The sequence below is a fragment of the Cibotium barometz genome, chromosome 12 (assembly GCF_041138505.1).
Source record: "Cibotium barometz isolate CiBa-2024 chromosome 12, ASM4113850v1, whole genome shotgun sequence".
Lineage (NCBI taxonomy): Eukaryota > Viridiplantae > Streptophyta > Polypodiopsida > Cyatheales > Cibotiaceae > Cibotium > Cibotium barometz.
The window spans coordinates 12,007,205-12,018,077 of record NC_141057.1 but is presented as its reverse complement, the minus strand read 5'-3'; the positions used below and the strand labels follow the sequence as shown (position 1 = coordinate 12,018,077).

The 10,873-nt window shown below is 44.3% G+C and overlaps 2 protein-coding genes across 2 annotated transcripts; both read left to right on the top strand.

Moving 5' to 3' along the window:
* The first annotated feature begins 1,231 nt into the window (after positions 1–1,231).
* On the top strand, positions 1,232–3,493 carry LOC147633060 (uncharacterized). Its single transcript, XM_086806053.1, has 3 exons — positions 1,232–1,993; positions 2,079–2,304; positions 2,415–3,493. Exons 1-3 carry the CDS (start codon positions 1,514–1,516, stop codon positions 3,068–3,070), a joined length of 1,362 nt encoding a protein of 453 aa, XP_086662179.1. The 5' UTR covers positions 1,232–1,513; the 3' UTR covers positions 3,071–3,493.
* Positions 3,494–7,772: 4,279 nt separating this feature from the next.
* On the top strand, positions 7,773–8,861 carry LOC147633059 (uncharacterized). The gene has a single exon (XM_086805680.1). The coding sequence runs from the start codon at positions 7,836–7,838 to the stop codon at positions 8,859–8,861; it is 1,026 nt and encodes a 341-aa protein (XP_086661806.1). The 5' UTR covers positions 7,773–7,835.
* The last annotated feature ends 2,012 nt before the right edge of the window (positions 8,862–10,873 follow it).

The window sequence follows — 10,873 nt, the reverse complement described above, 5'->3', positions numbered from 1 at the left end:
GGAGAGATATATCTAAAGTTTGTACGAGTTCCATCCTTTGAAGTGTTGCCATGATAGCTACCATGTGGTAAATGAGTCCCCTCAACTTTCAAGTGTCTACAATTGTACCCAATCATTAGGTCCAATGTCCCTAACTTGCTGTCAAATTCCATTATGGTATTGATGGGTATCCCCTAGAGTAGCTAAAGGGGTGGTGTTGAACCCCATGGTATGGTGTCAATGGTCATTCTCGGTCCTCACATCCAAATGCCCGAATGCGTGATCCCAACGGGAGGGTGGTCGAATTGATAAATTTACCCATATTTGTTTGTGTGCTTGCAATTCCCAACGCTGGCAAAAATTTTTCTGCTGCCATTTGCCCGATGTACCAAGCTAGGGCACATAATGCGATGCTATGAGGAACCTCGGGTCTACGGAAAATATATGTGGGGCCTTATCCAATTTGAAATACGGTAATAGAATAATAATATATATATAAATTGGGGAGGATTTAAAATAATAAATATTTGCTGCAGGGTGCAGGCCTTTCTTGCGTGCGGGTCGCCGTCGGGGGGCAGCCGATTTTCAATCCTTCTAAAGTTCTGTCAAGCAAAGCACGCGTATGATGGATAACATTTTCTATGTTATATCCTATGGTAGGAAAAATAATAACCTAAGCTCGCTGTGGGCGCCGGGGCCTACTGCCCCACCGCCACGTTAGGGCACGTGGACATGGCACTTCTTTTCCACGTGGCGCCAAAACTCAAATGTTATTCCACTTGTGCTGTGTTTTAAGGTGCCGCGTCAGCAACACCTGCCACCCCAAATCCAGCCACATGCTTGGTATCGGCGCCGGCATATGCTGGCGGATGCTCCAGCCGTGGGCCCTAACCTCTTCAACGGGATCATATGTCTACAGTCACAGGGCCACGGTGCAGACGGGTATGATTGCTACAAGTGGGCCACATATGAGGTCAATAGCAAGGCGTTGGGGACCACGTGGACAGAAAATCCGCGCTGGCGCCGCCCACGTCAACTCAAGGGAGCGTCATAACCAAGTTGACCCTAAGATAGGGACCCGGACATGCAAATCGGATATGTAAAATCTCCGACGTGGCTGCCCCGGGCCAGAGAGAAGAGGGTTGAGGTCGACCGGGAGAGCTGGTAGGAGGCGGTGGAGCCGGTGGGCTGAAGTTTCCCAAATCTCTGAATCGATTTTGTTAAAATGGCAAGTCGTCTCGCCCATTTCCCTGTCCCCCCGAATCCGTCTTTCTTTCATCCAGAAGCGCCCACAGTGAGTTCTGCTGTGCCCGGTTTCCCCATAGTATACCTGAGCCACCTCAAGATCAAAGATATATCATATCCGTATGTGTATGGCTTCCATGGCCAACCGCCCTCTTTCGTTCTTCACCTTGAATCTGCACAGCCTCTGAAGGCACCGGCTTGACCTTGTTTCCTCGACCCTTTTTCCTGCACAATCTGCGCCCTTCGTCATCTTTTTGTTTGGAAAGTCTTTTGAGTGAAGCCTTGCATTATGATGCCTGGTCTGATCAACAACCTCCGCCTCTTCTCTTCTACCTCCAAAGCCGGAGAGAGAGGCGGCTTGCCGAAGCCATTCAGTGACAGACTCGCGGAAGAAGCTGCAGTGCCGCTCCCTGCGCTGCTGCCTCCTCCTGCGGCCGGAGGTAATTCGGTGCGTGTATTTCCTATGCACGCCTCGCAAGCTATAGGCCTACAATCAAGGCCTAATCTAGTGGCCGAAGTCGCGAAGGCGAGGATGTGTGGGAATCAAGGGCTTGCTACAGAAAGGATGGTGCCCGGCTACGGCAGCAGCGGCAGCGATCATGACCCAAGCTCCGTTTGCCTCGTCGCCATGGTTAACGAGTTCATGGAGAATGAAGGCGCTTGTGAACAAAGTAGATGCACTCACCGATTCGCCGATGGCGGCTGTCCTAACAGCAGCAGGGGTGATCCCAAGTCTAGTGGGGCAGCAGAGATTCCGCAAGCCTTACAGGTTGGGGTCGAGTGTAATTACCATGTGTTGTTGGACTTGCCTTCTGCGTTTTCTGTTGCTAACACGTTCTACCGTCAATTTTCAGAGTTTGGCCTCCTGCACCGATGGTACAGAAATCATGCTGCTGAGAGATGCCCAGCTGATTGTCGACTCCATCACTACTGAAGCCAGGCACATTTGTGACGACGGAAGAAGAGCGACCCTGACTCACGGCTGCCTGAAGCGGGCCGTGATGAATCGCCTACAGAAGATGGGCTACAATGCTGCCGTCTGCAAGACTAGATGGGATTATGCTTGCGGGATACCAGCAGGTACGTCCAATGCACATCCTTTTGATGATCCGTACATGTATGTGTACCATTGATGAAGTCTGTTGTAGGGCTTAAAGATCATATTGTAACAGTAGATGTGGATGCTGCAGGTGACTATGAGTACATTGATGTGTTGCTCGAGGATGCAGCCTCGAAGCAGTCCGAGAGACTTCTTGTTGACATTGATTTTCAAGCACAGTTTGAAATTGCTCGCCCAACTAGTGAGTTTTCTGTAGTTTGGCAGCTCCTCCCTCCGATCTTTGTAGGGAAGCCAGAAAGGCTTCAGCAGATAGTGCATCTCATGTCAGAAGCCACAAAGCATTCCATGCGGTGCAAAGGCCTGCATTTGCCACCATGGAGGAAACCCAGCTACATGAAGGCTAAGTGGTTTTATCCGTACAAGAGGACCTCAAATAATAACTCTGCTCATTCATGCAGAGAAATGGAATACCCTGTTAATGGCGCAGGATTCACAGGAATTGCAGTGAGAGGGTGTGGTCTAGATGCACGGTACACAAATGAGCTGGAGGTGATTTATCATGATGCTGGCTCTAAGATTTGGGTGAAAGGTAGGAGAGATGAGTTGGCCTTCAGGAGTGAGAGAGATGAGATCACTGTCATTGCAACTGACTGGAAGCCCCCTGCTGTTGTACCTAGGTCTGCTGCTGCTACCTCAAAAAAGCAAGGCAAAGTGACTGGATTAGCTTCATTATTGTTGCAGGCTGGTGTACAATCATGTGATGAGACCCTTGCGAGGGCTGCATGATGCCATTGGATGAGTTTTTTTTTGAGTACTGTTGGCCCAAGCATGCACCCAAATCATCATCGAATGATCTGGGAAGATTTTGAGTGATGCTATCTCATCACTGAGGTAATGGATGGTGATTGCAAAGAGGCAGGGTTCTGGTATGCCAAATGCGCACCTGAGAGGCCTTAGGTTTTGGTAATTGGCAGGCAAGGAGAGTCTGCTTGTAGCTTCCATGTTTTAGGCTTTTTGGTATAGTTGTTGAGGAGAGTTTACACAGTGGTTTTCTCAAGGGTGAAACTCTCTACCCTCGGTTTTTGGTGTAAGTAGGGTCTGTAATATATGGCCCTGAGCTTGGAAATGTTTGAATGGAGTTTTGATATTGTTCCGTTTTCACAGTTTTGACATAATGCTTAAGAGCTCAAAATGAAGCTTTTTAAAACTATTTCAGTTCTGTACACATGGAAGTTCAGTTGCAATCCTGTATTCTCTTAAGGCTGGTTGCATTTTTGGTACGAGTGAACTGCGTTTTGTAGTCTTTCCGGAGGAAATTGATGTTTAATATGATCATATATGCGTGCACTACTGAGTTTGGTTCTTATGACTGGAGTGAGAGCAGTCCATTAGCATTTTTCTTACCTCGTGGTTTCGCATGGCCGCATAAATTAGTGGCTCATGTATTTTGCAAGAACCCTCGGAAAAGTATTGCAGAAGGTTAATCTAATCTTTTACTAAACACAATTAACTCCGTCTCGACGAGGCCAAACAATTAAAAAAGGGGCTAGGGAGAAGGGGGGGGGGGGGGTCTCTCTCCTTTGTATGCACAGCACAAATCGACCTAAAAGGGGGCGCCTCTCTCTCTCTCTCTCTCTCTCTCTCTCTCTCTCTCTTCAGAGACGGGGCCGCCTCTATGAAATGTGGTAGGGCTGTACGATTTTGTAGTGCGGTGAGGGTTGTCGCAATTGTGAGCTGTTTACTTAAGCTCCGACTCCATATCGCGCTAGTGATTATTGTCTCTCAGCTTGCCTTGCTCAAGTTGACTACGTAATGGGCGTCCAGGTTCTCCTTTCACTAATGTTCTTGCGGCTGGATTGCTATTAGGGGTGTCGTTTGGTGATTTTCCTTTGGTGAGTCTGTCCTAATGGTATGTCTACGCAACTTAACGCCCACACGGAGGCTTCGAAATCATATTGTTAAGCTGCCTACGTTGTGTGCTTGTGGCTCGGTTTTCCCAGCTTTTTTGTTCTCTCCACTATATTGGTAGAGCTTGCTTTATGCTGCTTGTCCAAGTATCCCATTCTGGGAAAACACGATAACATCGCACTATCGTAACAGGCGTTCGCTTACTTGTCCTCGAAAGGCCTCTTTGGATATTTTATATGGGCAGTCGTTTCTTGATTATATACGTCGCCTTGCACTGATTTAAAAAAAAAAAACGAGAGCGTTGCTTTCCAACAAAACAATCGCCCTTGTCAAGAAGATCGACGCAGGAGTGCCTAGTCTTTTATACCATGATAATAGCGCACAAGCACACGCAGGACCGCATCATGCCCAACATAGACGTTCGCCCGGCCATCCTTTAAGGCCTCTTCGGATATTTGATATGTGCGACCGCTTCTTGATTATATGCGTTGTTGCTTCACACCTATTTTCCAACGTATGTGAGATTCAACAGCCATGCTTCTTATTAGAGGGGAGCACCCTTCGTTCCTTGCAAAAAAAAAAGGGAAAAAGAAAAAAGAAAAGAAACCGAGAGCACTACGGGAGAGCTACACATATATGTTCATACATGTAGAGGAGAGATCGCTGCTTTCCAACACATTGTACAACACATTCTACATATATATGTTAATACATGCCAATCATTTAAGCCTCGTGGAAAACACACAGTCCTTTCTCAGAGCTCTATTGAGGTAATTTTAGTAACAAGTCTCCTTTAGCTGCCAAGAAAGACGTAAAACATTCCTTGAACAAGGCTAATTGTGCTCCTTTATTCAGTATCAATGGTTTAGATAATGATAAGGATTACAGAGGTCGAAATAAAGGGCAGGGGTTGTAATAAAGGTCAGAGAGACTTGTATGGAACTTTGGCACATTAAAGAGGATAAACTAGATAACTCTGTTATGTGAAAGGCATGTCTCAAGACTCCTATGTGGAAGGCATGTCTCAAGACTCCTAAGATGGAGTAGTGACAGGCCGTTGGGAGGCCTTTCCGGACGGAAGGGGAGGGGGGGGGGACGGTCAGTAGAAACGTCAGACTCCATCGGGAGCCCGCTTCCGACCGGAAAGGCCTCCCGACGGCCTTTCCCGGCGGGCACAGTCTGGGGGAGGGGGAGGACGGTCAGTAGAAACGACGGTCAGTAGAAACGTCAGAACAAATCAGTAAGCATGCTGAGGTGGTGCCATCTCCTTCAATCTTGCTTCCCCATGTTGCGGTGGTACAATCTGCTGCATTCCTGGGAGCTGATTTGTCAAAAGCCTGTTGCATTCCTCTCCTTCAATCTCGGTTCCGCATGTTGTGGTGGTGCAATTTGCTGCATTCCACATTTGGGGTGCTGATTTGTCGAAACCATGTTGCATTCCACGTTGTCAGTACCAAATTGTCAAAAGTCAAAATCCTAAGGTGATTACTGCTTTTAATGCTTGCCAAATGGAGGGACTGGATTAACCCTCCCACGACCCCTGATCATGAAGGGGCAAGAAAACTAAACATCAAGGGTATACATCCTTTGCTGTGTTGGAGTATCCTGCAGCAGGGGGAGACTAGTTGTTAAGGTTTGGATAAAAGCTGCCAGGTGGTGTGGTTGAAGACTACACACCAAGGGGGACCACCGCTGAATCAAATCTATTCTCATTGCAGGGGTTCAACTGGGCTATCATCTGAGCTTCTGGGAACAATCTTCATTTATTGGGAAGATGAGATGTGTTTGTTTGGGAGGATGAGATGTGGGACGTGATAGGTTCTCTCGAGAATCTAACCAGAGTTGTCTAGTTTATCCTCTTTTTTAATGTGGTCATAAGACCTGGATGTTAAGGTTTGGATAAAAGGTGGTATGGTTGAAGACTACACACCACCGCTGAATCGAATCTATTCTCATTGCAGGGGTTCATCTGGGCTATCATCTGAGCTGGGAACAATCTTCATTTGTTTGGGAAGATGAGATGTGGGACGTAGATATGTTCTCTCGAGAAATTAACCAGGCCCCCATTAGGGGCACCTCTCAATCTCTCTCTACCCCCCCACGCACAAGTACATAGCAGACGCATGCCTCTCTCTCTCTCTCTCTCTCTCTCTCTCTCTCTCTCGTATGCACAATTCGAACAATTTGAACGTAGCAGGGGGCATCTCTCTCTCTCTCTCTCTCTCGGCCTCTCTGCAGAGACACAGGTGCCTCTTTCTGTCGAGCGCAGTAGCGTTGTACAATTTTGTCGTGGGTCGGCACCTCACAGGCGAGTCTAGGTAAGGGCACTCTATGTACATGTCCCCCTCTGGTGCAAGGGCAACAACTGGTGTTGCAGGGATGGTTGGCATGCAAGGGCGCCAGTTAGACGTGGAGGAGGCAGCCCAACCTCATAAGATTTTCCTAAGGTGTTAAAACCTTAGGAATTCTAAGAGCAGTAATTAATTGATGATAGTGAATAATAATCTCTTTATGATTATATTATTATTCAGTCTAGTAGATACATATTCAGTCTAGTAATGAATAGGGGCACACAATGAACGATAAATAAAATTCATTAATTAGTGGAATCTAAAAACCTAAGGTTCAAAAAATCTTAAATATTTAATTTTTTAGTAACCTTATTAATTAAGGTTTTTCTCCAACCGTAACTTTTTGGCACCCCTCTCTCTCCCCCTCTCAACCGCTATCGCCACCCCTTTCTCTCCCTCTCTCTCTCTCTCTGCGCCCTTCTGGTCATTTCCCCCTCCTTTCTACGTAAAGAGAGGCGTCACCCACGGACGAGATGACCGAGGGAGGACGGAAAGCCTAGGACGACGTGACGCAGGCAAGGCGTGTGCATGGGACGACATGAAGCAGGCCAGGCGTCAGATTTGAAGGGGTCTCAAGTCCGGATTCGGATCTTTTACCATCTTCACCGTAATACTGCAACTGCGTCTGGTACGCTCTCGCTATTAGAGAGCGTAGAGTAGAGCGCCTCGTCAAGCATGAGCTTCTGCTGTTGCGGCAGTGCTGCCTGTATGGCAAGGCCGGCCCATCACGGATTCACGATTCCAAGATTATGCTGTTTCAGCAGGCGCCTGCAGGCCTCGGATTTGCACTCCGTAAGCTGATCTCCATGAAGATTGCCCCGTCTGGCCGTATCCGTCATGATTACGCTTCAAACGGCCCATTTTTGACGCTCGCTGAATCCGTCTCGCTTCTCCATTTTTTTTCTTTTGAGAATAGCATTTTGCAGCAGTTGGATCGATTCTTTGCTTTTGGGCGATTTTTCTGTAGGGTTAGTATTCTTTCCGACAAGCATTTATGGAATTTTTCTGTTCCGCACTGATTAGGAAAGCTATCTGCCGCTTGATAACAAACAATTTAAATTTTAAATTTATTCATTTATTTTTGTTTTATCACTAATTTGACTATATATATTCTGAATTATTAACCTATTTTTTCGTATTTTTTATGTAGTGAAATGTCAAAAATGAAAAAAAGAGCAAGAGAATCAACAACTGGAAAATTTATAAATTCAACTAATGAAGGCCATGAAGTTTCAAGCATAGAACCTAAGAAAAATCGTGGAAGACCAAAGAAGTTATCTAATGAAGATGCAATGTTAGATCAATCCAATGTCAACTTGAAAGTGCTTGAGCTAAGTGTGACAATATCATTAGGTGGTAGTGACATTGATGAAGCATTACTAAATAATCTTCATGAATTTATCACTAAGGAATGCCTTGCTGGTAGTTGCTCATTGGAAAGAGGAGGCACAGTTTTCCATTTACATTATCAAATGGTCATTAGAATTCATGCAAAGTCAATAATTGCAGTTAATAAGCTCATAAAAAAGTATCTTGGTTGGGATAAGAATAATCCCATTGGTGGCATTGTAATGTGTAGAGCATTAAGGCAGAAGAACATGCACACATTTCATGGTATGATAGGCTATTGTATGAAAGATATTGATAAGCCTCATTACAAAAATGTGTCGCATAATATAAGTGCTGAAGATATTTCAAAGGGAATAGAAATTTACATGCAATATGGTGCAGATGATTTGAAGAACAAAGTTTGTCTTACTCCAACAAACATTTTTGATAGAGCATTGATGTTTTGGAAGTTCTATTTAAAGCATCCTTTAGGCAATAATTTCTGTACCACCATTCATAAAATGATCAAGACAGGAAAGTACTACCCGTCTTCTAATTGGATAACACCATATCAAGGAAGGGGAATGGAGCTTCAAAAAGTTGATGCTTTATGGAGGACAATGGTATACCCATCCAACACAACAATGAAAGATATCTATGATATTTTTATTAATAAACAAAATTTTGATGCTTCACATCCAAGATTAGATTGGTTTCTGAACAGATGGAAAAGAAATGAGAATGAAGTTGACGATTTGAGGTATGCCTTTAATGAAGATGAAATAGTAGAGAATTCTTATAAGACAAATAAGCAAACAATTGAAATAATGGAGGAAGAGCAAACACATAGACCGGGTAAAGAAATTGAAAAAGATAAAGACATTCCAATTGATATCGAAGTTGATGATAGTGACAATGAGGAGAACATTCACAAGCTAGAATATATTCCTTTATTACAGAAAAAAAATATTGGTATTGTAATCACTTGAAATATCAATAAATGACATTTTTATTATGTTTTTCTCAAATGTGAATCCATAGGAATTTTTGTCTTGAAAAATAAAAAATATCTATGGTTTTCTTTTTGTCGTCCTCTTTTTGAATCGAGAGTTATGATTTTTTCCGAAGTCCTCTTTTTGAATCGAGAGTTATGATTTTTTCCGAATAGGAGAGTGAATAGTAGATATATATTTAAGTCTGCTAGACATATTCATTAATTAGTGTGGGCACTAATTAATGAATAATCTTAAGGTTCAAACCTAAGGTTTGAACCTTTGCCTCCCCTCTCTCTCTCTCTCTCTCTCTCGTCCCAACCCAGCGTCAGCGCCCATCCTCTCTCTAGCTCCTTAGCCTAACATACTTGCCCTCCCTTCGTGGAGACCTAACCTCTCCCATGCCTCGAACAGCTTCCCCCTCCGCACCCCATTCCATGTGTTTGCTTCGTGCCAGCTTGCCTCAGCCGCGAGCATGCTACCAGCCTCGCCTCGCACCGATAGAGGACCCGACGAGAGATACAGCCCATGAAACGGAGAGAGAGAGAGAGAGAGTAGATACGTCGAGAAAACCGGAGGAGATAAGAGAAATAGATCAGCACAAAAAACTGCCATCGCCCACGAAAAAAAATCCACGCCCTCCCCCGCCGACGTGTTTCCACAAGAAAAATCAATACCTTCCTGCCTCATTTAATCTTTCCACTAACGTCCCTCAACTTTAATCTTTCCATATCTCTTTCCACTTCCAAACTATTTAACTAATACACAAACAAAATTTGGCACCCATATTCTCTTTAGAGATGCAGCTTTTGATTTCCCTTGTTTGTGCATTTGATTCCTTATGTGAAGAGGATAGAATGGTAAGGGAGAAATGTTCAATTTTTGGAATACGTGGTTTTTCTTTAACATTGGACCTTGCCCTTCAATTTGTTGGTTTTTGAATAGGTAATTAGTCATTTTTTTAGCATTATGTATTTTTTGAAGGCCATATTACAAATTTGAACATACTCTTACAATGAGAATGCTCAACTACATTAGGACGGGCATCGCATCGACTCAACCATGATCGAAATGATGAAAGACTTAAATTGATTGTATGGATGAATTTAAGTACCCCCATCATGTACTTTGGTGTGGTGTTGGAATGTAAGTACCCATCATGTACTCAAATTCCAACACCCACCAAAATCGTATGATATGCACAACAGTTCCAACACCATCAAAATCGTATGATATGCACAACAATTCCAACACCATCAAAATCATGGAGGCCATCATGTACTCAAATTCCAACACCCCACCAAAATTGAATGATAGGCACAACAATGCCAACACCATCAAAATCATGGAGGATAGTTCAATGTATGTGCTTTGGTGCTTTTAAGGCAATCATGTTACCATCATATGTAGTAAGTTCCAACATAACCAAAGTCACATGATATGCATATATTACTACAAACACCATCAAAATAATGGAGGATAGCTCCATGTATGTGCCTTCATGTTTTGAACAGACAATCACGAAATAAAAGCTTGCACAATGATCATTTGTCTAGGAAGATTATGTCTACGTCATACTACCTTCAACACGACCTTTTCGTAACATGCTGTGGTTCTAGCCCTCTTCGAGGATATCTAGAGGCAATGCCTTGACTAGAGGTGTGCCCTTGGTAGATCAAGGTACTGCCTTAATGAAAGGTATTCCCTTGGTTTGAGGTCTAGTGCTTTAAAGAGATGCTTCCGTAGTATAGTGCTCTCTAGTCGTGGCACCATGACCTTCAAACCAAGGAGGTTTGAAAATGCACATGGGGCAAAAGAGTATCATAAATTTTGAAGCCAGTGCGACTTTAGAATGAGCTAAAGCATGTTGTGTACAATGAGCATGAGAGGTGTGCCATTGGTTACTAGGCTTGGTGCTTGAAGAGATGCTTCTATAGTGTCCTAGACATGGCATGCCACACCACAACCGTTGAACTAAGGTTTCACACGTGACGATGCATATTGGGCAA

What these genes read in the sequence shown, in the direction of transcription:
- LOC147633059 (XM_086805680.1), top strand. Translation starts at nt 7,836, where the DNA reads ATGTTAGATCAATCCAATGTCAACTTGAAAGTGCTTGAGCTAAGTGTG.
- LOC147633060 (XM_086806053.1), top strand. Translation starts at nt 1,514, where the DNA reads ATGATGCCTGGTCTGATCAACAACCTCCGCCTCTTCTCTTCTACCTCC. An exon ending in AGATTCCGCAAGCCTTACAG is followed by an intron (nt 1,994 to 2,078) that starts GTTGGGGTCGAG and finishes GTCAATTTTCAG; the next exon opens with AGTTTGGCCTCCTGCACCGA. An exon ending in TGCTTGCGGGATACCAGCAG is followed by an intron (nt 2,305 to 2,414) that starts GTACGTCCAATG and finishes TGGATGCTGCAG; the next exon opens with GTGACTATGAGTACATTGAT.